This window comes from Panthera leo, chromosome F3, assembly GCF_018350215.1.
Source record: "Panthera leo isolate Ple1 chromosome F3, P.leo_Ple1_pat1.1, whole genome shotgun sequence".
Classification (NCBI taxonomy): Eukaryota; Metazoa; Chordata; class Mammalia; order Carnivora; family Felidae; genus Panthera; species Panthera leo.
Window position 1 is genome coordinate 35,175,597 of NC_056696.1, and position 27,726 is coordinate 35,203,322.

Consider the following 27,726-nt stretch of genomic DNA (forward strand, 5'->3'; position numbering starts at 1 on the left):
CTCCACCTTTTTTGGCCTCCACGGCGGCAACCCCAGCCCCTGCTAACGTCCTCCGCCTGTGGGACCAAGTGGGGAAGCTCACGGTTGTGGCGGCCAAGGAGAGGGGCCGGCCTTGCCAGGAATATAGAGGGAGGGGAGGGGAAAAAAGCCCGATCGCCCACCCCGCTCCCTGGCGGAGGGCGGGGGCAGCGCGTCCCGCGGGCCGAGCGCGTCTCGGGCGGTGCGCATCTCTGCGGAGCGGCGCGGGAAGGATGCTTGTCGGCAGGGGCGCGCGCGCGGGGCGCGGGATGCCGCGGGGCTGGACCGCGCTCTGCCTGCTCAGTCTGCTGCGTGAGTACCGGCCGCGCGCCCGGGCGGCGGGGAGGGTCCCCGCTCTCCCGGAGCCGAGCGCGCAGAGCCCGGGGGCGCGCAGGGAAGGGACCCCCCCCCCCCCGCCACCTACAGCTGCCCCAACCCACGCCCCGCGCCCACGGAGGCTCCCGGCACTGGTGGGACCGGGGCCCCCCTGGGACCGGCGCACCACCTGGGAAGCGCTGGGGTGGACGGGGAGGCAGGGCGGGCGACCCCGCCGCGAGTGTCAACCAGCCCAGGTGTAAACCGGGCGGAGCTCTCTGAGCTTCCCGGTAGTGGAACAGTGCGACTCGTTCGCATTGTCTCTAAAGTACGGCGCTTCGAAGATGCCAGAGGCTGTGGCCAAAGGTCCGGAGCGCAAAGTTGGAGCCAGAGCCAGGAGAGGGGAGGACAGAAGCAGGAAAAGTTTTGCGCCTGGGGGTTGATTGAGAAAGCCCAGGCCGGAGCGGGTGCTGGGAAGAGAGTGCAGGCGCCCACCGACCACCACCACCACCACCACCACCACCACCACCGGCACTGGGCGAGCCCGAATTTAAGGACGGGAGCGAGGCCAACCTGGGACAAGGCCCTAGCTCCAACGCCCAGGAGGCGCCGGAGGCAGGCTGAGTGAGGTGACCAGGGGGTGTGGAATGAACAACAGTACGGGAAAGAATGCTTGCATTTAAGATCTGAAAGCTAAATTACAACTCCCTCTTCCGACACCCACACCCACTCCCCTGGAGAGAAGGTGGCAGCGGATGGGGTCTGTTGTGCGCCCTGCCTCCGTCTCCCCATCGCCACCCCCCCCTCGCCGACCCGGGCACCAAGTCCAACCTGTTTCATTTGGGGGCATTCTTCCTCTTCCCGCTCCAAGTTCTAGAACTAGGGAATATGACAGCAGGCTCGTGGACACCCTTCCGCTCACCCACACTTGCTCCTACTTCTTAGGATCTTGCTCTCTCACTTTGGTAAAGAAATCATAGACAGTAAGTATTTATTCTTAATTGCTCTCATTTGGGGAGAGCATTCTCTATCTCCTCTCATTGCCTTTAGAGGGTTTTAAACATTGTGAGCTGTTCTCCTTTTTGCTCAAGATTCTGCTTCCAGCCCTCTAGGGCCCCCAGGTCCCTACACGTACTCATCCTACAGGCCACCCACTATGGCCCCACAGAGTGACCTGGGCCTGCCAGCGGGACTCCTTTGCTCTCAGTGTCCTCTGGTGTCAGCGTTGGGCCCACCCAGTTGGAGAGAGACTCCGGGCTTGGGAAAGCTCTAAGTTAGGCTCTGAGTTGACCAGTTCGGCAGCCCCAGACCTGCCCTCTGGGGCAGAGAAAAAGCTGTGACTTCAATGTGGAAACACTAGGATAGGGGAACTCCCCTGGGTGCTAGACGGCACCCTCATAACACAGTGGAGCCGATCAACAGCCGATCAGATGCTTCACTCTCCTTTACACAGCTCGTGATGACCTGGTCCTGGGCCGAGTGAGGCCCACCCTTTTTTTATTTCCTCAGCTGGTCAGTCTCAGTCTCGCCTTGGCCCGTAGCAGGGGGTGGGGGGAGCGACTTAACTCCTGCAAAATCTGGGGCAGATATGCTGAGAATCTCACTGTCTCAGCTTTGGGGGTGACAGCTGGGACATGGGTCCCGACTCTCAATCTTGCCAGACCACTTGAGCCAATGTGTAGCCTTTCGTCTTGCCTGAGAACTTTCTAGGGTTTGTTTCTTTCTTTAACACGGGGAGTCATTTTCTGTCCTGGTCTACATCGGGGGATAGATGAGTGAGTGACTGTACCTTGAAAGGCTGACCGAGGGACATTTGCAGGAGTTCCGTGCGATTATTGCAAACTTTAGGGCACCGGGGGTCTTCTCATCATGTACACTGACAGAAGGCTTTGTTCTGGGAAGGTCTTTCTGTGCTCTGTGAGAAGTTGGCGTAAAGATGGGCACGGCGGTCCGACCAAAAGTAGACTCTTTTCGTTGCAGATGAAGCTGCTTTGGGGGGCGACCAGAGTCAGAATGAGTCACCAGGTAACACTCCCCTGCCGCCAAGAGGTAAGAGAAGCCTTTCAGGTTATTAGGAAGCCCCATTTGTGGCCCTCCGGGTATCTGTCCCCTCCAAGCCCTCCATGGCCTATCTCCTTCCTCCCTCTGTAAGGACACCCCCCCCCAAGGCCCGCCCCTTCACATTCCTCTTCTTCCGTCGTGCATGCTGACCCCACACCCATATCCTGTCTGGGGCTACGTGTAAGAGGGGAAAAAAGAAAAGGGAAAAGAATTTTATCAGATATTTTCCAGAGGAGAGAGGACTCCACCCTTTGACTCTCTGCCATATGGCGACCGACGAGGAGCAGCCTTGGGGACCTCTGACTAATTCAGTGGTCCCCAGTGGTCCCCCTCGTCGGGCCAGTCCAGCTGGCACAACCTTTGCAAATGCAAGTCTTCCATGGCCTTCCCGTTTGACGGATAAAACACTTCTGGGCATCTTTTTCTTATCCCTTTAGCTCCACCTCCTGGGCCTCCTTGTTCACTTGTCCTCCTGTTCTTCCTACTTTGAGTCTTTGTCTCCAAAAGCTCGGGGCAAGGAGTGCCAAGCTGCAGCAGATAAACTCGGGCGCAGAGTCTTACAAAAACAAATAAAAAAGGAGGAACAAATTCCACTCCGTATGGTCTCACTGCCTGATTTCCTTTAGACCCTGGGCAGGAGGGCCTGGGCTCCCTTTCAGGGCTGGATGGCTATTCGGCTCCACCCTCGGGGGGCCCGGCCTCCCTCTCTCCTTGACTTTGCCTGATCTAACTTAAATGGCCCCCGAGTGTGGAGAATTCAGAAGGTGAAGGTATGGAAACAAGAACAAAAACACCACCCTCCAAAAGAAAATGCTCCAAGTTGCCAGGGCAGAATTTCCTATTTGTCTGGGTCTTGACTTCTCTAATGAGAACATTCTCTTCCCTCCTCGGCTACGAAATAAAAACACACTATCTACAATTTTTAGTCTCCACGGCCCCTGACTTTGCTAAGGAGAAAGATGCGTGCGTCTTGGGAGAGTGAGAGGCCAATGAACGGGGGACGGGCCAAGGGGGACTTCTTAGCACCTGCACTCTGGGGCCCACCCCGGGGGCCATTCGCTTCCCTTTGGATGTAAAAGAAAAGGCCTTTGGGCTTAGTTGGCTTCGTCTGCTTCTTCCTGGTTTGGCGGGGAAAGACCCCAAAGAACCCACAGCTGGTACCTTTTAGTGGGATGGCATCTCTAGGTAGCGAGTTCTGTTGTTACAGAAAATGCCTTAACGAGTCTCTGGGTGAAAGTAACCTGGACCCCTGGACGGGCCTTGGAGGTGCAGGGGCAGACAGGAGGTTAATTGCTGGGCATGGTAGAATACATCGGAACTTTGTGTTTGATGGGCCCAAGAGACACAGGCTGAGGGAATGCAGAGCCCAGAAGGAGTAGAGAGAGAGGAAGGGAGGTCCCTGGACCATCAGAGAGGCAGTGGTGCCTGAGGGTGGAAAAGACCCAGCGAGGAGAAACTCCTTACGGTGTGGCATGCATGCTTAGCACAGTAATGTCTGGAATTTCAGGCTTATGCCGTTGTCTCTTCCGGGCTGGGCTGTAATCTGGCTCCGTGCTCTCAAACCTTTGATAAACACACACCCGCCTGGTGTTAGTGTGCTTTGCGGGGAATAAAGGAACAAGTCCTCGGCTGGCCTACGGTGAAGCAGAACTACAGTGCCTGAGCACAGGGAGGCACAGAGTTGCAGAAAGGGAGTCAGTGGCGATTAGGGAAATGAAGGAAGAGGTGACTGGGAGAAAAGTGGGCCCCCAGAGAAAGCGCAGGAGACCAGGCTTCCGTGGTAAGTCGATGGGGTCCAAGACAAGGTATTTGAATATTAAAGAGAAGTCAGAGTCCGCTGTTCACTCAGGCCACAGACACTTGGTTTACGCTCACGTCTCAGTGAGCCACGAAACCATAGGAAGGCATCAGCCCAGTTCTTTGTTCTGGTCCAAGATGCCCAGACTCGGGGAGACCTGTAACAAGGATGCTTCCTGAATGTTCCCGGAGAAGATGGGTGGCTCACCACCTCCCAGAGTAGTTCATTCCATTAAAAAAAAATAATAGTAACCCCCCCTATTTTAAGCCTTACTTTGTGTTACAATGAAATTAGCTTTCTTGAATCATCTGATCATTAATTTCTATTCTTAATTAGAATTGGCTAATCTTCAGTGGCTTCTAATCTAATTCTCTTCTTTAAACTACCATGGAATTATTATGATCCTTCTTCAAGACAATCCTTAATGATCTTTCTGGCCCCACTAGATTATAAGCTCCTTGAGGACAGGGATTTATTGAAATTGTAATGACCTTAACCCCAAACCTCAGGAAAGAATCTTCTTTTCTTCTGTGAATGGTCCTTTGCACGTCATGGGTGCTTATGACCAATATGAATGAATACATGCGTGAAATGAATCTTGAAGAAAGTTACTTATTCTCCCTCTCCAAATTCTTCTTTTCTGGATCAGAGGTTAGCAAACTTTTTCTGTCAAGAGCCACATAGGAAATATTTTAGACTCTGGAAGCCATATGTAGTCTCTTAGGCATATTCTACTCTGTTTAATTATACAACACTTTAAGCATGTAAAAGCCCTTCTTAGCTCACTGGCTGTACAACAGACAGCCCGCGGGTGGATTTGGTCCGCCAGCTATTTGCAGACCCCTGATCTAGATGAAATAACTCCGGGCCCCCAACCATATGACTTGGTTTCTAGAGCTCTCCTAATTCTGGTTATCCTTTCACGGACACTCCCTAATTTAACAAACTCCCTCCTAAAATACGGCATTGAATGAGTGTGAACATGCCTGACATGGTCGCCATTCAATCTAAGTGCTTTTTCTGAACTCAGAGGATTGTGCTAAGCACCCTGAGAAAACAAATGTGTATCAGAGATGTTTCCGGCACTAAAGAAATTTATAATGTAACTGAGGTGACAAGACCTATACTCAGGAAACAGAGTTTATGATTTTGTGCCAGATACGTGGTGGAGAGACGTGTCTCAGGGTCTCTGAGAAGCAGAAGGAAGGGGGCCCTATACTAAAGATAACTGCTGTTTCTTGAGCGTTTACCAGACAGGCTAACCGCTTTATGCTTCTTATCTCCTTTATTCCTCAAAACAACTAGGAGTTAGGGAATATTTTTATTCCCATTTTATAGGGAATGTTTAGAGAGTTGAAGAAGCTTCCCCCCAAGCCCTCACAGCTAGAACATGGTAGAGAAGCCTCTGAACATGGTCTGACTGCAGAGCCCAAGCTCTTTCTTCGGAGGTTTCCTTCTCTTCTCAGAAACATGGGCTGTGGGTTCCCAGCAGAGTCCAGCAGGCTTCTTCTTCCTGCTACTGTATCCCTGTGGGCTGAGACACCCAAGATTTTCTCGAAGAAACTCCTCTCAGGCAGGGCACCAGAATTGGAAAGGAATGGTGGAACGGGGCTAGCTGGCCAGGAGGAGATCAGGAAACAATACCAGCAAAAAAAAAAAAAAACAAAAAAACAAAAAACCACACACACACACACAAGAAAAAAGAAAAAACAAAAACAAAAAAACAAAAAAGAAAAAGCAAAAAAACCCACAACTAAACCTAAGGGGGTCTTTGGAAAGCAAGACTGAGCATAGGAGAGCATAAGCATTTAGCTACTTAGGTAGCAGAGCATTCTGGATCTCTGCGGATTTGTAAGCCCTCTTTCAGGATGAAAAGATTCTCCAATTTACTAATTGTAGGTAGGAATCTCTTAAGCATGTATTACATTATGCCTTTGCTTCCTCCGTGTACCCCTCAGAAATAGGACTTTAACTTTCATGACTCAGATGGATCATGAAAATAATTTAGTTATGGTGCAGCTCAGTGACTTTGTTAATGCTTACTAAGGTGTATATATTTATTTCCTCCTACTGTAAATGATTCCAGACCAGTGTGTGGGTTTTTTTTTTAACATTTATTTATTTTTTTGAGAGAGAGAGAGAAAGAGTGAGCTGAGAAGGGGCAGAGAGAGAGGGAGACACAGAATCTGAAGCAGGCTCCAGGCTGCGAGCTGTCAGCACAGAGCCTGATGCGGGGCTCGAACCCACGAACCGGGAGATCATGACCTGAGCCAAAGTCTGGTGCTCAACCGACTGAGCCACCCAGGCAGGCATCCCATGACCAGTGTGGGTTTTAATACTCATGTCTGTTTTTCATTTATGTTTCTTCTTTTTTAAACTGTTGTTTCTCCTTGATGTTTGCTTCTACAAGTCTCCAATTTTTAGCTTTAACTAGGATATCAGATAACCAAGCTTGTTAGAACTTGGTGTAAAACAAGAATAACTGCCTATGAATAAGTACCTGTAAGTTAAATGCAAAACTTTTACTCCATGAATTCTGTGACCTCTGTTTGGCGTTTTTGGCTTCTTATCCTTATTCCGCTAACTTTCTGATATCTTGTCTCTTCCCTTTGCCCCAAGCTCATGAGTTAGGATCAAATAGAATATCTAGAGTCACATAGGGTACTTAGGGGGACACAGTTAATAAAGGTAGGGTGGAAGGTAAACAACATAAGATGGCCTTTTGTTCAATTTTAAATTGTAATGTAAACGCCCTGTTGGGTTGGGGCTAACGGCTGTTTGTCTGGAAGGCTCCAGTCTAGAACGGAATGGAGTGGAGGTTTCGTTGATCGTCTCCTAGAATCGAACTGGGAAGCCGCTGTTGCTCCCTTACAGAGTTGGAGAACAGAATCAGATCAAGAAAGGTCAGCATTTGATAGTTTAATGCGTTGGATGGGGGTGAGAAGCTAGGATAGACAGAGACACGTGGTCGGTCTCGATTCTTATAAATGTTATTCCTCCAAGGCGCAGTCTCTTCGTGGGAGCTCCAGAAAGTGAGCCCTAGAGACTGTGAAATTGAGACACTTCCTGCCTGCTAGTCCCTACACCGCAGCACCCAGGTTGGATTGGTCTCCGGGTCTTCCACCACCTTGTTCCCTAGCTCTACACCCCCTCACATATCCCGTCACATAGCCTTGCCTTTCTGCCCTCCCTCTTTGACCTGTTTCTCCAGGGTCTCAGAGGCTGCCTTGCTCACAGAGGGCTCAGGGCCATGCATCTGAGGTTGGGGTTTCCTTTTCCTGGCAGGTGAATCGTGCTACCTGCTCCTCAGCGTTTGGCCCGGTGGTGGGTGGGAGGTGGCTGCGGCAGCTGGGAGCCCGACCCCAGCGGGTCGGTAGCTGGCCTGGGTCCAGAGTCGCTTCACTTCTCTGGCACAGGCCCTCCGCCCTCCGAGCTAGCAGCAGGTCTCTGCTCACATCTGGAAGAGCTCAGAACTGTTTGTCTGGGTGAAGGAGGCCCTGGGGAGGGGCTTCAAAAGCATGACATCACCTCAGTCAGGCGCAGCTTTCTTTGGAAAGCGCGAAGGGCTGGGTCAGCCTGAGCCAGATAGGATTCCCAGGAACTGATGTGTTGGAAGGAAGAAGAGGAAAGGGTGGGCAGGAAGAATGATGTCAACGGGGAGTTCCAGTGGTGCCTTGGAATGGTACCTGGGGAGGATGATCCTTCAGGTCAGTATCTGCCTGCTCCCGCCACCCGCCCCCTGTGGTGAGTTCATAGCTTAGGGGCCGATTGCTGAGCGGGTCCTGTCTAAGGGCCCGGGAAGACTGGATCTGCTTTCCCACCTGTTTCATTTTGATAAACCCACCTCCTGCCTAACCCAGGTAGGAGCCCATCCTTTTCTCTCCAGAAGTGTGGGGGATGCATCCTGGTTCTTAGCAGTTTCGACTCTCTGACCTTCTTGCTACTTCTACTCAAGAGTCAGCTAAGCCTCAGTGGCCCCAGTGTTCCCTGCCCTGAACTACGGCCTCCCTTCTTGGCCAAAACCTTGCGTGATTCAGGTTCTTATCTCTAAAATGCAGGTGGTGCTATCATTTCATCCTCCTGCTCACATGCACATAATGTCAAGATATGATTGTTGTCTTCACCATTTATATCCATCTACTTGCAACAGGTGGCAAGGGAGGCAGATGTGGGACAGTGAGACTTGTCACTGCTTTTAGGGGAAGCATTGAAACTAATGCCTAACTTCCCTCTTGATGCCGAGGGAAAGAAGAGTTGTCACTCTACATTGACATTTACCTGGAGACCTCCCAAAATTACAGCTCTAGATCTCAATCAGGAAAATTGAAAGACAAGCTTTAGGGTGGCCTGGGATCCTCAGGGGCCTTTCCTTGACGGTGGTACTGTGGGTGCTGAGCTCTGGGTACCAAGTCGATACTATAGCATTTATGGGGCCCAAGCCAAGAATGGAATAGAGGCCCTCATACCATATGTCTAAATACTTCGAAGTTACAATCAGGCCTGTGGGCTTATAAATGAAATGTCCTCTATCCCCTTACCTTGAAAAACATACCTAATGGCCACCTGGAGGGCCAGGTTTGAATTTGGGACCCTCTCAGTCTCAGAATTCAGTGCCACCGTGTGGCTGAGCAGGAAGAGATGGCCCTTGGCTCCAGCCTGTCCTGCTTCTCTTCTTTTTACCCCCAACCCTGGCTCACTGTAGGGGATGTTGCATGCATGCAAGGGACACACCATCCACATGTTTCATGTGTACACCTTCTCCCTGCCACCTCTTGGCCACCCTTGTGCCTTGGAGGTCCATACCCTGGTACTGCGGTTCACCCTCAGAAGGATGGACTGCGAGAAAAGGCCCCATGAAGATCCTCAAGTGAGAAAAGAGGCATTTGGGCAAGAATTTCTAGGAGTTCTGGTCCCCAGTGTATGATCTAGACAAGAGGGTACCTCTCTGTTGGCCCCACGGACGCCTCATGGTTGAGAGCAGGGCAGCGTAGGAGGAGGAATAGAATACAGACTCTAACGTTCAGGGAAGTTTCTCCTTTCTGGACGTAAGGGTGGCATTGATAGGTACCCCCAGGAAACACAGAAGGACAAGGACCCTCATGAAGATCTTCAGAGAATAATTCAATCCAGGAATATTATACTATATCAATTTAAGTTATTTGTCATTAATTCTCCCAAAACAATCCATGTCAGGAAAGACCCTCACTTTAAAGGTTGGTAAACACACACACACGCACACACACGCACACACACGCACACACACGCACATTAAACTACATAGTTATTGGAAAAGGCAAAACTAAGCTATCTTCCTACATTTGATGGGAAACCAGGCCTTAAGTTCTCTAGAGCGTCCACTGGTCAGAGGTTCTTAAAAGAAATCGTGGGGTCACTTACTGAGTTTCTCAACAAAAGGCAAGGAGGATGGGTTTGCAGGCCATGAGGGAAAGACTAGAGTGTGGGAATGGGGAAGTCTTGGACAGATAGAAGATTTTTAAAGGGACTGAACAGAGATGGCATGAATCTAGTGGCTCTTCCTAGAGTATATGAATGGAATGGCTGCAGGGTGACAGAAAGAGAGACAGATACGTTAAAAAGGAAATCTTCCCCCATACTTTAGATCTTTGCAATGTTTATTCAGATATAACTTGATATTTTACTATTTTATTTAACATGTTCTAAACATTGCCTCATAGTCTCATGTGGCTTTAGTTTTTTTATATTTCTTTATTCGCAATGATTCTGGTACATTAAGCGCATATAGCATTTATCCCATTGAGATTCATTTAGTTGTTTGCGACTTTTCCCTCCTGCAAATGGTACTATGCTGGACACTTGATGCGTACAAGCTTTTCCTTCCTTATCTTCTTAGGGAAAATCTAGTAGTGAGAAATTCTCCTGTCCAGGAGGATAGTCTTGATGTCATGATGTCCTAAGTCTCCAGGATGATTTAGGTTCTGACTTTTCCTCCTTGTTTCTCGATAGCCTCTGGGTTCACAAATACACAAACCGGGACCACTGTTACCACAGCGTCAGCCACCTCACATACAAGTTCAACTGTTTCCGCAAATGTGTCCAGCCAGGGAGCCACCACACTAAGTCCTCTTGGAACTACCATGCCATACCCTGTCTCTCAAGACCGCAATGGGACCACAACAGCCATCTCAGGTAAAAAGTGTTTGTCTCGGGCCCCAGAGGGATGTGGCTGGTGCTTGGGTAAAGCATTAGGATGCCTGCAGACCTCCCTTAGCCCTGCCTTCCTCCGCAGATGGAAACACAAGTCCTGCGAAGCATGGTTTGTGCATCATGTTTAGGGTGCCCTGAGGTAGACTCCTGACAATTCCTGTAGTGATGGCTTTCTCAGGCCAACAGTTTGGCTGCTGATCCTGACCAGTAACTCTCCTTGTACCCTCTTTTCATGCTGAGTTCAGCTTAGTGACAAAATAAGGATCAGATGAGGACTCCCTAGACATCTCTGATCTCTTCTAAGTGAAAGAAAGTATGTACAGGTTCACACTGGTTTTTGACTTCTTCAGGGTGAGCCAGATTCCAGTTCAGCATCAGAATCCTGAAAGCACCTCTCATACATTCTCAGTGATAGCCATGGTTCCAGTAGCTGGCTTGAAATGAGTTTGGTAAGGGTTAGGATATGAAGTAACTCTTAACTCCCCCGATTCTCTTTTCTGGTTTGAAGTCCAGGTCAGTATCGTTATCTGTAAAGTTTTAATTCAAGACAGTGAACTGAGATGTGTGTAGGGGTGTGTGTGTGTGTGTGTGTGTGTGTGTGTGTATGTGTGTGTGTATGAAAACATGTGCATGCAAAACATATGTTTTGGTCTATTTCAGAGACTACAGTCAACTTCACTTCTACCTCTGAGATCACCCCAGTGCCTGGAACGGGGAACTCTTCTGTCCAGCCACAGACCTCTTTAACTGTCACAGCATTTTCCACCACAACCAACCTTTCAACTTCAGACATGACTTTGAAGCCCAGCATGCTCCCCGGAAATGTTTCCGATCCCCCATATAACAGCACCATCAGTGTGACATCCTCCACTGAGCCTTATGCATCATTTTCTCCCACCCCAAGTACCATCAAGGTAGGTGAATTGGGCCAAAAGTGGCAGATTGCCCCCTCGCTTCGTATGTATGCAAACCCTCTCCTCCCCGCAACCTCTCCTCATCCCAGCCAGTCAGATTTGGGTCATGTAAGAATTAACATGGAAAATATGCAGCTTAAATATTGCTGGCAAAGATAGAAAGGGGAAGGGAGGAGTGGACACAGGTCGCTGACATATGCTGTGGGTGTTTCATTTCTAGGGAGTTGAAAGTAAAGGGGGATTCTTGGGGGTCCATGCAGTCGGCTGTGGTTCTTTCTAGTACCTCTTGGTCTGGGCTTTGACCAGGGCACCATTTCCCTTTGAGCGTATTTGGAAACCATCTTCTATTTAATGGGGCGACTTGCAAACAATGTTTAGGACCACCACCATTTCCTGTAGATGAGAGAGTTTGGTGGTATGTCAGGTATAGAGAAGCAGTGAAGAACTGGGCAGACCAAGGATGGTGAGCTCAGCCTTGGCGTCTGTGGCTGTCAACAGTTTGGGGCAGGAAGGGTAGAAAATATGAGGGTGCGTGGTGCCTGGGGGCAGGCTCAAGGGACCTGCCTGGTTTCTGTTTTTAAAGGAACCAGAATAGGAATCTGGAGAGCCCTGGGGACCAGGAGGAAAATGAGTGTCACCAGGATCAGCCTGGCCACCCCCATTACCTTAGTGCTCATATGGCCTCACTGCATGTGTATAATCCACCGCAGGGAGAACAGCCCCAATGGGTAAATTTCGTCCCCTCTTCCATTTCTGCACCATCCAAGCTCATGTTTACCAAGATTGCAAATAGCTACTTGTTGGCAAGCCCAGGCTGGTAACAAAAGTTTTGATTATCTGATGGGGATGCGTGTAAGAAGGAGGAAGAGACTGACACCAATTTATACATCTAGTCCCCTGCCATTTTTAAATTTCCTTTTTCCTAAAACCTCTTAAGAGAGTACCCCACAGAAATCAACCTGGACAAGAGGTGGGGGTAAACATGAGGGGCAAAGATACTGGCTTATTTACTTTGTTTTTGTTTTACTACAGGGAGAAATCAAATGTTCCCGAGTCAAAGAAGTGAAATTGACCCAAGGTATCTGCCTAGAGCTAAATGAGACCTCCAGCTGTGTAAGTCAAACTCCCCTCCACCTCACCCCTATCCTTTCCTCCTCCCTCTTCTCCCACAATCCCTTCCGAACATCCTTAAGCCCTCTCGGACTGGACCAGACTTCGGTGGGGGTGGGGAGAACTTAATTGGTCAGGCGCTTTCAAATACAGAGTTTTGGGTTTAGGGAGTAAGAGGCCCCATCTGGTGGGCAAAGAAGGCAAGGCAATTTTTTTTTAAATTGAGTTAACTTTTTCCCCTCCTCTAGTACATTTAATATATACATGTCAGACTTAAGTTTGCTTTCATGTTAAGAAAGTCCTTAGTGAAATACACACTAGTGACCTAAAGTGCCGGTTTGCTTGTTATTTACATATAACTCTTTAATCCGTTTAGAATTCTTTTGGGCTGTAATGCCACATTTTCCATATAACCGTCTTTCCTCACATTGTTTATTGAATGATCCCCTTTGTTGACTGTAATGCTGTTTTTTAGCTTGTATTAAATTTGTATTTGTCCCAGGGCATATTCTACAGAGATATTTTGTTCAGTTTGTCGTTTTTTGCCTATTTTAAGTTTTTTAAAATTATTCTACTTTTATATTATAGTACTCTTAATATCCAGCCATGCAGGTCTTGGCTCACTACACCATAAAAAGTTTATTTTTTGTCTGTTCTTTTAGAAAAACTTTAGAAACATCTTGTCAACATTAAAAAAAGAAATGTTAACATTTTCATTGGAACTGCTCTAAAGTCTCTCTCTATTTTTCTGGTCTTCTCTTGTATCATTCAGCATATTATCTTTTTAGTTTTTAAAAACTAAAAGCTGTTTGTTTGTTTGTTTGTTTTTCCGGTAGGCTTTATGGACTTTTAAAGTTTATTTATAATACAGATTTCCCATTAAATATTCGAATCGATCATTGCTGGTATATTATAAAGTTGAAAACTTCCAACTTTTCAATATACGTTTCCAATATATATTGAAAGTTTTGAAAATTTATCTTAGGTTTAGCCATTTTCTTTAACTTACTTGTTAATTTCAAGAGCTCTTTACTTGATTCTTTTTTGTTTTCAAGGCAAGCTCTCGTGTTATCTGCCACCATCCATTGTTTTTCTCCTCCTTTTTAGTAGTTATGCCTTGTTTAAGTTTCACATCTTATTGCATTGGTTAGACCATACAGCTCGGCGTTAACTTTGAATGTTGATAGCAGACGTCCTTGCTTTGTTTCAGTAAATCCAATTTCCTGACAGTTACAGTTTCCTCGACAAAGAATGGAATGACAGGACTCTTCCTATTCACTTGTAGGAAAAAACATTTCCTTATAAGTTGGGAATCCATTTAAGGGAACTATATGTGTGACGTGTGACATGTACACACACATGGGTAGCCTATAGTCTGTAGAGGGCATTCAGTTATTTATTTTGTCCATTCTGACTGCCCATGTCGTACCTGTGATTATCAGTTGGGTCATTCTGACTCACAGATCTTTTAGAATTATGCCTAAGCTCTCTTTTTAGCCCAGGACTTCTAAAAACAATGGGAATTGCAAAGACATAAGTTCGCACAATAGAATAAGTGCACGATGCAAAATAGTGAACTTAAACATGAATATACAATGTACAAGTAATACAGGAATTGCAGAGACAGAGGCTCACACAATAGAACAACTAAATGCAATTTGCAGACTAGTCAACTTCAACATGAGCATACAAAGTACAAGTAATACTCTGTGTGTTTCTGATAGCTATTTTCAACTCTCCTTATTAAAAAAAACATTGCCAAACCCTTCGTTAATCATAGCTTTAAAAACGACTTTTTTTTTTATTTTTTTTTTTATTTTTTTTAGTAATATCCTGGTGAAGCACTTATTTTCCTGTGTATCACACTGGTCTGTGCCAAAATGCTGCTTCTGCGTGCCACTGATTTAGAGCCAATTGCAGGGCAATCTAAGTGTCTGTCCATTGCCCTTCAAGACTCACATTTAACTAGGGTCATCATACAAGACAAGTGCCGGAAACTGACCGCTACTCCAGAAATAACTCCTCTTACTGTGGTTGCTTTCTCTCTGTGGTCTTTACTGTCTCGTCATTCATGCCACAGCTGAGAAGGTCTGCTCTCTCGTCTGAGATCTGGGGAGCATCTGTGAGCAGGGACGTGCAAAGACAGCAGTCCCTCCACTATGCTAAAGAAGGCTTCTGCACCGTTCACGGTGAATCAACTCTCTGGTGACCCCTTGGTCGTGCTACTTTTCCCTGGCCCCTCTGTCACCGTTGATCCCCCGTCTCTTCCTGAGGGTTCCTCCTCCCTAGTCCCCAAGCAGCAGTGCCTCCTAAGTCTCCCCAAGGTAATTTTCCCCCCCAGGCAGCAATCCTTGTTCAGAATCTCTAGCCAAAGCTCCGGATTGTGTTTCAGATTCCTTTCCCTTGAGTCCTACTGCGTGCTTATTTGATCATCAATCTGTTCCCAAGGCCGTGAGCGAGTGGTGTGGTGCCTCCCAGTTTTCCTTAGGTTGCATTTGCCCCCGGTGTCAGAGGGCCTTAAGGGACTGGGTCGAACCGTGGGAAACTCAAGCCCTACTCACACCCTAAGGAGAAGCATTAAGGATTTGAATTCCCCTAACGTTATGTCCTTGAGTACTTGTGCAATGTCGGCGTGCTCCTGCCTCCCGTGCACTCCCGTAACGGAAATACGTGTGCATGTTCTCGGCTATCCACACACTCACTCTACACTGGGACGTACTGAGTATCCAACCTTTCAGCTCCCACCGTGTGGATTATTCCGCCTGTCTTCTGTACCTGCATCCTGCAGGCATTCATTTCTCAACTACTCTCCTTTTGCTCCCCCTCCTTCACCTCTAGGCAGAAATCACCCCTATCAGCCTGGGGGCGGGGGGGCGGGGAGGGCAACCCCTACCCTCTTCTCAAGCACCTGCTACTCCGTCTTGGAGCCCTCATTTGCAGGACCCGTCAGTCTGAGTCTGACTTTCATTCTCTCGCCCGCAGTGTCAGGGTAATTTAGTTTTTGTGGTTATGGGTTCCCAAATCGTTTCCACAATGTGAGGTTACTTTCTTCTCTTACGCTGTCCCCCCATTTATCCAGGGAAATACACCGAGAAATTTTTTAATGGTGGTAAAAGACACATAACATGAAATGGACCATCATAACCATCTGTAAGTCCGCATATAGTTCAGTGGTATTAAGAACGTTCGCGTTGTTGTGCAGTCTCCAGAAGCCTTTTCATCTTCCAGAACTGAAACTCTGCACCCATGAAACAACTTCCCATTCCCCCCACCTCCTCGCCCCTGGCAACTACCCTTCTACATTCTGCCTCTACGATCGGACTACTCCAGGTACCTCATAGGAGTGGAATCATACGGTATTTCTCTTTGTGTGACTGGCTTATATCACGGAGCATAATGTCCTCAAGGTTCATCCGTGTTGTAGCATGTGTTAGGATTTCCTTCCTTTTTAAGGCTGAATCATGTCTATACCACATTATGCTTATCCCTTCATCCACCAATGAACACTGGGTCGCTTCCATCTTCTGCTGTTGTGACTGATGCCGTTATGAACATGGGTGTACAAATACCTCTTTAGCACTCTGATTTCATTTGGGGGGCGGGGGGCACATACCCGGAAGTGGAATTGCTGGATTATATGGTAAATCTATTTTTAAATTTTCGAAGACCCGCCATACTGGTTTCCATCGCAACGGCACCATTTTGCAACCCACAGGGCACAGGTTCTGACATGTCCACATTCTCACCAGCATTAGCTATGTTCTGGGTTTTTTGATAGTAACCATCCTAATGGGCGTGAGGTGATAGCTCATCGTACTGTTGATTGGCATTTCCTAGTGATTAGTGATGGTGAGCATCTTTTCGTGTGCTTATTGGCCTTTGCATATCCTCTTTGGAGAAATCTCTATTCAAGCCCTTTGCCCACTAGTTTGGTTTTTAGAACTACCTTTCTTTAGAGCCACATGTGTTTACATGCAGAGGTCGTATTTCCTCAGCTAGCTCTCATCGCCCTTATTCTGTCGTATTGACTTCATCTAAGGCAGGCTGCTTCCAGCCTCCAGATCATATCCCCCAGCCCACGCCTTCCTTGCCCTCTGCCCAAACACTAAAGGTCAGTTTCCATGCAGAAAAAATAACTTACAGATGGAAGACAGATGAAGACCATGTGTCTCCTGGTGAGAGCCTGAGATCTGGAGACAGTCTTACTCCTCGCTCGTGGTCAGCTGCTCACCGGTGGGGTGACTTGTAGCAGAGTCTTTCACTCCAGTCTCTAAATGAAAACAGGGTTTTACCTGCCACGTCAAGGTCACACCAACATAGATAAAATGAGAAAGAGAGGGAAGGAGGGAGAGAGAATGAAAATTGATCCTAAAAATCTCATCATCAGGAAAAAAATCTTTTTTTCCACTTCTTAAAATTTATCCTGAGGGGCGCCTGGGTGGCTCAGTTGGTCGAGCATCCGGCTTCTCCTCAGATCATGATCTCGTGTTTTGTGAGTTCGAGCCCCACCATCAGGCTCTGTGCTGACAGTTTGGAGCCCGGAGCCTGCTTCGGATTCTCTGTCACCCTCTCTGCCTACCCCTCCCCCATTCACACTCTGTCTGTCTGCCTGTCTCTCTCTCAAAAATAAACAAACATTTTAAAAAGTTTATTTTGAGAGAGGAGCGCGTGAGCGGGGGAGGGGCGGGGAGAGAAGAATAGAGAGAATCCCAAGCAGACTTGGCTGTCAGGTCAGAGCCCAAAGCGGGCTCAAACTCACGAAACTTGAGATCCTGACCCGAGCCAAAATCAAGAGTCTGACGCTCAACTCACTGAGCCTCCCAGGCGCCCCACATTGGGAAAAAATCTTAAGGATGATTTGGAAAAATACCTGTCCCTCTCTCCCTACTCCAAGTGCTTAATGAACATGCTTCCTTAACATGTTAAGAGTCTTGGCAAAGTTTGAGAATGCTGCTCTAGAAAGGTTAGATGGTTTTATCATTGTAGTTATTATTTTTGCAAAGCAACATGTGTGAGCAGATGTGGTTAGGGGCTAACAAATCTGATTCTCATGAGCAAAATGGCAAAGGCTGTGGCTTCCTCCTGCCCACTCTCCCATGATATCTGCCCACAGCCTCTCTGGGGGGAGGATGTTTATTTCAAGCGTCCGGAGAAGCATTGTGCTTTGTTCAGGATCCACCTGCTCCTCTCCAGCTCAAACACAATTCACTGATGCTGTTGGATTCCAGAGTGGGAGGCTGGCCACTGTTATTCCCTTGAATTTAGTCCAAGAAACTAAGCGAAGGGTGGAGGGACCCTGCGTGGAAGCCAGACCAGTTGGAACTTTGAGCTGAACAACAATTCACTGGGTTCTTCTGTTTGTTTGGTGCTACGTTTAGTGTCGTCTGGGTTCAGAATTATGTAACGTACGCCCATTCTCCCCATTAAGGAGTTGTACTGTCTAGTCAGAGAGAAATGGCAATGACAGTAAGGCAGAAGATGATCAGACACCGAAGTGTGGGTTCTAAGGGCTACGGTATATGGTATATTACTATTATTGATGGTAACAATACCAGCTGCCCTTTGTCGAGTGCCCATTGGGTTCCACACACTTTGTCGGGGGCTCTTCATACGACACCGCTTTAGTCACAGCTCTGTCTTCAACTGAGGAACCTCACGCTCAGACTAGTTGTATGTCTTGCAAAGACTCTAGTCAATCGCAGAGGCAAGGTTGATGCCGGGTCTATGGGAGATAGGGCCAGTCTCACTGGGGAGCTGGGGTCTGAGTTGAGTCTTGAAGGATGGGATTTCCAAGGAAGAGGGCCATGTTCTTCCTTTTCATATAGGCAGGGCTGTGAAGGTCACAGGCTCTCACACACTTGGGCTCCCCATAATGGCACCCTCAATCTGAAGGCCTTTCCTGACCAGCTTCCCCTGCACATATTCTCCCCATTCTTCAAGGCTTACTTTGAGGTGTTTCTGATAACCCCCAACCTGATGTATGCTCACCCTCCTTTGAATGTCCATAGAACTTTAGCTGTACCTTCCTCATGGTACTTACCGTGTAACTAGCTCTGTCACTTGTCTCTTTGTGCCTCAGTTTCTTCATCTCTAAAATGGGGAGAATAATAACACCCATCTTGAAGGGTTGTACAAGGTCTAAATGAGTCAATATACGTAAAGCACTTGGAACAGTGCCTGAGACATAGTGACCATCATTTGTTTTCATTGCCATGCATGCAAACTAAGAGCTTTGGCTATGTGGAATTCATAGCTACCCCCCCCCCCCCCATGATACATGTGCAGAGATTTGCACACAGTGTCTTCCATTCAGGGCTTGGTAAATGTCAGAAGAGCTGAATATGGTTGAGGTGCAGCTTCTTAGGACTCTGCAGGTTGAGGACGTGCCATTTTGTGTGGTTTGTTTAGATTGTGCAGGAGCCCTGTCCCTCTGCCTCTCTCAGGAGAGAGAGATTTCAACCAGAGACACTCTAGGAGGCCAGAGTTGTCCAGGCGGGGACTTCCCTCCTCCTCACTCAGAAAGCATGGTGTTTGGGAGGGTGCTCCCAGGGAAGCAACGTAAGGCTCCCCAAAGAGAAAGGGGCCTAGAGAAGAAAGACACTGCTGATCATATCCAGTGGTATCCAGAATGCCCACAGCAAATGCTGTTTTGAAGAGCCAGATTTTTCCAGAGACAGAGCCTCTATCCAAGTACTTCCTCAGAGACCTTTTCTTTTCTTTGCTTTTTAAATGCTTATTTATTTTTGATAACGAGAGAGACAGAGTGTGAGTGGGGGGCAGGGCGAAGAGAGAGGGAGACCCAGAATCCGAAGCAGGCTCCAGGCTCTGAGCACAGAGCCCAACGTGGGCTCGAACTCACAAACTGTGAGATCATGACCTGAGCAGAAGTCGGACTCTTAACCGACTGAGCCACCCAGTAGGCCCCCTTAGAGACCTTTTCTTGAGAGTTGAAGCAGCAGTGGCCTGAGAATGCATTTTTCTGTGCCCTTGGTTCTTGAGGGGCTTCTGAGGCTACCTCTGTGACCTGAAGGTTAGCTAGCCCTGCTCTTCTGGCCTCCTCCAAGCCCTTTGAGTTCCACCCAGCTCCCTTCAAGTCCAGCTGATAGAAGAAAGCTGGGGCCTGAGGCCAACCCTGACCTTGCCGTGTGCAGAAGCAAAGGATCCTGGGTTTTCCTGCCGTGGGCCACAGCAGTAGGAAAATACCCAGGCTGCTTTCCAAGCTGGGAGGCCCACAAGGAGCAGTCCTGCCCCACAAACAGGAAGCTGTCTCCTCCACGGAGGCTCAGTTCGGATGCCCCTCACACGCCCCAGCAGTTTTCCCCGAACAGGAAAGTTGTCGGAGCCGTTCAGGCATTTCCTCCTCACCATCTGCCATCCGGACAGAGGAGAGAGTCTTGGTTTCGGTTCCTTTCCTGTGCAGGGGAGGCCGCTCTGATTGGAAGCTGCTGGAACACATCCTGGGAGGTGTGAGAACAGGGTGTTGGAAGGGCACAGCCAGTGTTTCCAATTCATCTCTGTCCCAGGACTCAACTGGCAAAGAATCATGAGAGCTTATCTCCTGGGGCCAAGTTCCTGAGTCCTAGGGACCAGACAGCAACTGGAACCATCTGTGGACCTCATGTAAAACTGGTTTCCATGCTTTTAGTGGGGAAAGGGGGATGGTAGACTGGACAAAAACACCATTTCAGTTTCAACCATGCTCCTCGTGAGCCCCATTGGGGGGTAAAGACGGAAGGGCCCAAGGATGCCACTGGGTCTATAGCCATAGACTTGTTCTCTACTCCCTTCCCTTGGCTTTTCCTCCAACACTTGGGGCTTTTATAATCTTGAAACAAAGGATTTTTGTTTCCATCAGTAATACACTATTAATATTTGCTGTTTGAATTTAATTTGAAATAGTGTATGTGTCCATGGGCAATCCTTAAATAAGACAGTGTTTCCTGAATTTCTGCTCCGGTCCTCTTACAGCCCCACCCAGGACACTGACAGATGTTTCGGGACGGGGAAATTTTTGAGTTTTTTTCTTATTGTGTTTTGGCACATCTGTAGTTCACCGGATTTTTTTTCTTTTCCCAGTTAAATTTTTTAGGAAAAAAGGATCCTTCTTGTTTAGAGAGTCATAGTGTGACTTTCATCACGATTACTACCTGAGACTCTGGATGCAGCTCAGGGTATATGAATAATTTCGTCTTCTGTTCCCCATTTCTCTCTATGTTGCCAGGAGGAATTTAAGAAGGATAATGGAGAGGAACTGACTCAAGTCCTGTGTGAGAAGGAGCAGGCTGACACTGTGGCCAGCATGTGTTCCCTGCTCCTGGCCCAGTCTGAAGTGAAGCCTCACTGCCTGCTGCTGCTCTTGGCCAACAGAACAGGTAAGGGGTGCATCTGTCTTGGGGGCTAGGGAGGGAGTGGGGCTGAGGTTAGACAATCCTGGGTAGAACTCTGGTATCTTAGCTCAAAGAGCACAGGTGCTGGGGAGAAGAGCCGGGCTGACTTTGGGAGATGCAGCACCCTGGGCATCAGAGCATCATCGAGAACATCACAGGAGGGCACAGGAGGATGAGCTCTTCCCGCTTCTAGATTCAGCAATCCCTGTTTCTCATTCTAGAGCTTTCCAGTAAGCTCCGTCTTCTGAAAAAGCACCAGCCTGACCTGAAAAGGGTAAGTTCTCTAAGATGATGGGAATTCTCAAAGGGAAAATTGGGTCAGGGGAGTCACTGGAGTGGAAGAGAAAGTACTTATCTTTTCTAGACTTGTCCTTCCTACTTCTCCGTCCTTCTCCAACAGTCCTTACCTGTCTGAGCTTGAACCAAAATTTTATGGTTTTAAAAGATGTCAGTCTTAAGTCCTTTTTAGAAAAATCCCTGAGGTCCAAGACTTCCTGTGTTCGTCCGCTGTTGGGTCTAGCGTGGGCTGGGCTTCTCTTCTAGAACTCACATCCCACAAGTGACAGGCTGTCTTTTCTGTCTTCCCTTCAAGCTTGGGATCAAAGCCTTCTCTGAACAAGATGTTGGGAGCCACCAGGTCTATTCCCGCAAGACCCTGATTGCCCTGGTCACCTCAGGGATCCTACTGGCTGTCTTGGGCACCACTGGCTATTTCCTGATGAAGCGCCGCAGTTGGAGCCCCACGGGAGAAAGGCTGGTCAGTTTGGGGGTCCAGGGCAAAGGAAATGAGGAAGATAGTGGTCTTCTGGGGAGGTCCATAAATGTCCTGGAGCGGGGAGGAGACATACCAGGAAAGGTACTTCCGTGCTTTTACACATGGACGTGCAGAATGCACATTACCATGTCCATGGACAAGTCTGAATAATATATAGCAGATTGGAAAGGAGGCACTAACTGGGGCCAGCCCACTTGCTCACTGTGGCAGCAGATGGCTCGTGTCATCCGTTTATGATTTTGCCCAGGATAGTTCAGCTGGGTATACCAGAACAGGCTGCTAAATCAATCACACTTATTGACATGTATATTAAATGTCCGTGGGTGCCACTTAGCTCACCAGAAGGGCCCTTATGGAAGGAAAATCTACTGTTGGAGTGTTCTGGATGAGGGAGGACAAGGCTGGGGTTTGACTCTTGGCTTCTGGCCTGCTACCCACTCTGGGGAGGGCATTCCATCCTGGGAACTGCCTGGTGTCTGGCGGGAGCTGGTTATGGAGCTGCGGTGGCACGGTGTTGTGCCTCTCCTCTGTCCTTTCTCCTCTAGGAGCTGGAACCCTGACTGCTCTTCAGGAAGAAAGGAGTCTGCACATGCAGCTGCAACCCCCTTCTCTCCCTCCCACCTCATCTCCCCCCACCCTGCCTCACTCCCCTGCTTACCAGATAATGCTCCTTTATTTATACACTGTCTAGGGCGAAGACCCTTATTACACGGAGAACGGTGGAGGCCAGGGCTATAGCTCAGGCCCTGGGGCCTCCCCTGAGGCTCAGGGAAAGGCCAGTGTGAACCGAGGGGCTCAGGAGAACGGGACCGGCCAGGCCACATCCAGAAACGGCCATTCAGCAAGACAACACGTGGTGGCTGATACCGAATTGTGACTCGGCTGGGTGGGGCAAGGCTGGGCAGTGTCTGGGGAAGGGGCCCCTCCCTGCATCTGACCACACGCTGCCTCCAAGCTGGAGGCACCATCGATTGCATTCTACCCTTTCCTGCTGCACACATCCTCGGAGGCTGTTCCTGGGGCCCGGTACTGCACCGGGCCGAAGGGTTCTCTCCACCTTGGTGGAGGGAAGATAACCCCTGCCATTTACATGTTCAGCTCGCTAAGCCCAGAATCGGGTCGACTCTGAGTAAAGGTGTGGGGGGAGGGGAGGCCAAAGTGCAGAGAAGCTACCAGGGTTGGGGGGTGGGAGGTGATGATCTTGCATCACTCACACGTGGGCTTCTGTCCTCTCCCTCCTCTCTGCCATATTAAAGGAACTACCAGGGGAAGCATGGGGCCTTTTCTGGGCTACAGTTTCCTCCCAGGAGGCTTTGCCTTTTCCTGTTTCTTCCTCAGATCTGTCTTCTCTACATCAGGGAAACCAAAGCAACCCAGTGCTCCTGCTCCCTTGTAATGATGCAGCCAGAAAGACTTGTTATCCTAAACCGTCCCCCTTATGCCCTGGCCAAGGCACTGTGGATTCAGGCACCGGCTTCCCTCATGCTTTCCGGTTTCCCCTGAGCTCCACACCTCCCTCCACATCTGCATACAGAAGCCTGCTTCGTTTTCTGGCTGAGCCTGGAACGAGGCTCCAAGTTTTGAACAACGTCTTGTGTGTGTGTTTGGGAGACAGGATTAGGGGGACATGGGTCCATGCATTCCTTCCTGTGGGGGCAAGTGGGAGAGAGCGAACGGCTCAGTCCTTGTCTCTCTGGGGCTCATGGAGCCTCGTCTTGAGCCTCTGTTTCTCCCTGTGGGTCAGAGTGGACAGGATCATGGGACCAGACGTTTGAGCCAAGCCTCTTGACTTGTGCATCTCTGAGGAAGCGCCTTGCTCAGAGGCTAGGTCCTGGCCTTATCCTCTGATCTCGATGGCTTCTTCCTTCCTCCCCCTGACTCCTGGGTTGAGCTGTGGACTCAGTCTCCCAGCAGACTCCTTTCGATCTCTGTCTCCCTCACTCCAATCCCCTCACTGCTCCGCACCTCCATGTAGTCGGGGCCCCTTGACATCTCCAGAGAACCTTCACCACAAGCCACCTCCTCTGTAGGTGACCCAGGTTCTCATTTGCATTTTTCGGTTTTTTTCTCCAGAGGGGTAAGCGGGGATCCTGGTTTCAGTGACGGCTGGAAATCGAATTTTCCAGAGAGAGGAAGATTGGGTGGGTTTTATTTCTGAATAAAAAAATGGTGTGTGTAAATACTGTAATTAAAGTGATACTGAGACACATCTGTTCTGTGTCACTGTCCCAGCCAGTTGTGTCTGAATGCCCCAGCGGTCTCCCCGTCAGACCTCAGACCTGGCCAGACTGTGCAGTGATACGGTGGAGAGGGGCTAGCCAGGAAAGAGGTGGGCCCATCGTGGGGACACAGGTAAAACCCAGGGTGCTGCCCTTTGGCCAAGTCTCCCTCTCTGGGGGAAGCTCACAGGAAATCTGGATGCGTCTAGTCACAGAAAGACAGACCGGGATGCAGCAGGGGCCTTGAGGACGGAGGGTGGTGTGCCAAGGACATAGGAGCGGGAGGCCTCGTGGCTTTTCTGAGAAGTGGCACATTTGGGTCACCGTATGCAGAATATGCATAACCGGGTGAAGGAGCCCCATGCACGCCTTACTGCCACACCACGTCCTGCCCGGAGCTGGGAGCAGAACGGTGAAGGCTGGGGCGGGCAACTTCTGGCTGCCAGCTCCGGGAGGGAGTGGTTTCTATCTTCAGTGTGAAGACACCAGCCTAACTGCCAAAAACGTCCGTAAGGGCACCCCCAGCTCCCAGGCCCCCCACCCCCACCATAGGAAGTGGGGGAGGGACCGCTGCCAAACACTGCCCAGGAGCTTCAGGAAACGCTCCTGAGTGTATCAACAGTAGCAGAGGCAGTTGGGGCCAAACAAAGGATCCTTCCCTTCTTATCTGGCCAAAGCCAGACCTTTCCCTTTAGCACTCCCCCACCCCCTCTTCCCCCTTGCTTTTCTCCAACTGCTGGAACCAGAGGTTCCTCTGCAGGACTCAGGGAGAAGGAGGGGGGGGGTGGGGAGGGGGGGCGGGAAACAAGGGATGAGATCTAGAGCTTTCCCTAGGAGGTGATGGCTGATTCTGGGAAGGGGTGGAGGAAAGGGAAGATGGTAATCTGGGAAGAGAAGGCAGATCGGCCTTCATCTAGTTACATCGTGCCATGAGAGCGACCAGATGAGGGGTCTGGCAGGTTGAAGATGGCAGGGAGACAGTGTGCCGTCTCCTGGGAAACCTGAGAGAAGAAAAGGCACCTGGACCTTTTGAAACAGGTTTAGCCTCAGGCCCAGCAACTTAACAGTAGTATTTTACCCTGAGTCTGTCAGCCAATGTAGGCTTTGAGAGGTAGAGGGGTGTGTGTGTGTGTGTGTGTGTGTGTGTGTGTGTATTTAGGGGGTTGCTTTGCGGCTGGTTCTCTTTGGTGGCTGGACAGCATGCCCCGAAGGATTCATTGCATTCTTAAAACCTCAGACTTCCCCACCTTTGGCCTGAACACCCTGGTGCGGCAATGGCTCCACCTGCTGGCCATGATGGGCACCTACCACTCAGCTGTTCATTTGTTTCCATGGTGGGGTTCTCTCTTGGCTGCTCTACCCTTAAACAGCCTAGTCCAGTAGATCTCGCATATGAAGCTCATACAACTATAAGGGGTCACTGCTGAAGACGACTATACAGATGCGTTCAACTTAACTCCCCTATGTCAAGTTAAAGACAAAATAAGGCCCAGAGAGGAGGGGTCGCTTGCCCAGATCCCCTGGAATTCAGATGTCCTGAATCCGAAGCTCTTCCCTTCATCCTACCATCCCACTGTTCCACCAGGGCTTCAAGGTTCCTCCACTTGGATGTCATGAAGCTGGCAAGGGCCAGTCTCAGGATAGGTCTGGGGCTTCCAGAGTCTTTCATCAACAGGTGCTGTTCCAGGCCTGGCCAGCCAAGCAGGTCCCGGGGCCTTGAGACAAAGGAGAGACTGAAGAGCCCAGGAAACTGTGAGGCACAGCTCCCCCCTGCTGTGCCCACAGTCAGCCCCAGCGAACGAACTCTGGAGCATCACATAGTCCGTTGTGGAAAGCATGCCCAGAAGTGTCTTCTCCCGGTCGCACCTAAGTGGATAAGTCGGATTGTCCTCTAGGTGTAGACTCATGGGTCATCCGCATTGCATCCCCTCTAGGTAGGTCAACCAAACCCAGTAGCAAGCAAGCGATCCTGTGCAACAGGACGCTGCTTCTGTCCCTGAAGACCCCATCCAACGAGTTCACTGTCAGCATTCAGTCATTCTGGAAGTCTCATGGAGCACCTGCTATGTACCCACGCTGTGCCAGTGGCTGGGGATAGAGCAGTGAACAGATCCTTATGGAGCTTCCAATTCTGGTGGAGAAGAAAGACGATAAGCAAACATATTTATCTAAGCAAATAAAGACATACGTTTTCAGGTTGTATCGAGAGCCATAAAATAAAATGATGGAGAGTGACGGCTGATACTTTGCATGTATGGTGGATACTCCCAAGGAGGGGAGAATTGAGAGCGTAGCTCACCTGAATGGAGCGAGGGGGAGATGACGCCACGCAGGAGAAATGGCAAATGCAAAGCTCTGTGGGGCAAACCTTGGCAAGTTCGAGAAGCCGCAGATAAGCAAGGGCAAGAAGGCCACTGAGGCTGCGTCAGAGTGAGAGCAAGCAAGATCCGCAGGCCAGACCACATCAGGCCTCTTGGGCCTCAGTAAGGAGTCTGGATTTTATCCGGAGATCAGGAAACCACTGGGGGGTTTTGAGCAGAGAAGTAACGATGATCTGGTCTATGCTTTTCAAGGATCAAGCCGGTCACTGATTAGAGAATGGGGGTAGAGAGGCAAGAGGGTGGAAGGGAGGAGGGCAGGTGGGGGATAGCCACCGTATCCAGAGGAACGATCGCGGCCGGGAGCAGGGTGAGAACAGCGGAAACAAAGCAGAATTCCAAAGAGGTCTTGAAGGTCCAGCTACCAGGACTTGTCACCTCCGTGGAGTCCTTCAAATACCAAATTTTAAATAGTGTATTTTATTTAATATTCACAGACACTCTATGAAGTAAGTCCTATTATCCCGGAAAACAAAACTGAGTTTTCAGGGGGCTGTGCTCGACGCTCCGCGGGCAGAAGCAAAGATGGGTAAGCTGTGAATTTATTTGAACCCACAGATGTTTCAGTCTTGAAAACAATACTGTAAATGCATTAAAACAAACAAAAACAACAAAATGCAAGGCAGCCGGTGAGAAAGAACACAAGGAAAGAGTGAGTGAAGTATTGTGTATCCAGGGGCGGGCGGACTCCTTCCGGCAGAGAGAGAGACTGGGGACGGTGGGTCCTGGGAAGATGGCACCTGAGTGGGGTGGTAAAAGTGGATACAATTTTGGTAGCAGAAACGGGTGAGGACCTTCGAGGCTAGAAGGGCATCCATAGGTACCTGCAGAGATAGGCATGTGGGGAAGTAAAAGGTCCTTTCAAAACACTGTGTTTCCCAGTACAGCAGACAAGTTGGAGGTATTAAGGGAAGCCAAGTATCAAAAAGGTGTGTGTCATTGAATCCCAGGCCACAGAGCTTAATCGTATTCATTGAAAAGAGAGTACCACGGAAAAGTTCCCATGTATTCATCGACCTATTCATCTATTCGACAAACCTTTTTATTTATTTATTTTTTTTTTGAGTGCTTATTATAAACCAGGTACTATGCCAGGCACCTGGGATAAGACACAGTCTCTTCTGTCAAAGTCTTCTCACTGGCGGACATGGGAGGGACAGATGACAGAACAATTCGTGCTGAACCTAAGTGATATGGTGAAGGACGCTTTGAGTGGAAGGGGCATGGAAACCATGGAAGGCTTCCCAGAAGAGGTGACATCTGGGACAACTTAGTTTTAAAAGAAGACTCTCGAGATCAGTGTTCCAGGAAGAGGAAGGAGCCTTGGCCCAGGTGCAAAGTGAGGACGGTCGTTCCAGAAATAACAAGGGGTTCTTTTAAGGCCCAAGCAGAGAACACGATTCTTCTTTGTATCTTCTATTTCTGTGCGGAGACTTTCTATTTGTTCTTTTATTTCAAGCATGTTATAATTGCTCATTGAGGCATTTTTATGATAGATGTTTTAAAATCCTTGTCAGATAATTCCAAACTCTCTGTCATCTCAGTATCGGCGTCTGTTAATTACC

At 49.1% G+C, this 27,726-nt stretch overlaps 1 protein-coding gene across 3 annotated transcripts; it reads left to right on the forward strand.

Moving 5' to 3' along the window:
- Nucleotides 1–23,773, forward strand: CD34 (CD34 molecule). Of its 3 annotated transcripts, none has more exons than XM_042925222.1 (9): nucleotides 1–330; nucleotides 2,314–2,382; nucleotides 10,178–10,360; nucleotides 11,039–11,292; nucleotides 12,325–12,405; nucleotides 20,624–20,774; nucleotides 21,011–21,063; nucleotides 21,382–21,546; nucleotides 22,110–22,241. In XM_042925222.1, the coding sequence occupies exons 1-9, from the start codon at nucleotides 252–254 to the stop codon at nucleotides 22,122–22,124; spliced, it is 1,050 nt and encodes a 349-aa protein (XP_042781156.1). In that variant the 5' UTR covers nucleotides 1–251; the 3' UTR covers nucleotides 22,125–22,241. The 3 variants fall into 3 exon arrangements, with proteins under 3 accessions (XP_042781156.1, XP_042781154.1, XP_042781155.1); XM_042925220.1 differs by lacking the exon at nucleotides 22,110–22,241 and adding an exon at nucleotides 22,256–23,773 and having other exon boundaries at nucleotides 3–330; XM_042925221.1 differs by lacking the exons at nucleotides 2,314–2,382; nucleotides 22,110–22,241 and adding an exon at nucleotides 22,256–23,773 and having other exon boundaries at nucleotides 3–330.
- Nucleotides 23,774–27,726: the final 3,953 nt, after the last annotated feature.

Excerpts from the sequence above, each read along its gene's own strand:
- CD34 (XM_042925220.1), top strand. The coding sequence starts at position 252 with ATGCTTGTCGGCAGGGGCGCGCGCGCGGGGCGCGGGATGCCGCGGGGC. Across the intron at positions 11,293-12,324 it reads CCACCCCAAGTACCATCAAG|GGAGAAATCAAATGTTCCCG; the intron begins GTAGGTGAATTG and ends GTTTTACTACAG. Across the intron at positions 12,406-20,623 it reads TAAATGAGACCTCCAGCTGT|GAGGAATTTAAGAAGGATAA; the intron begins GTAAGTCAAACT and ends CTATGTTGCCAG.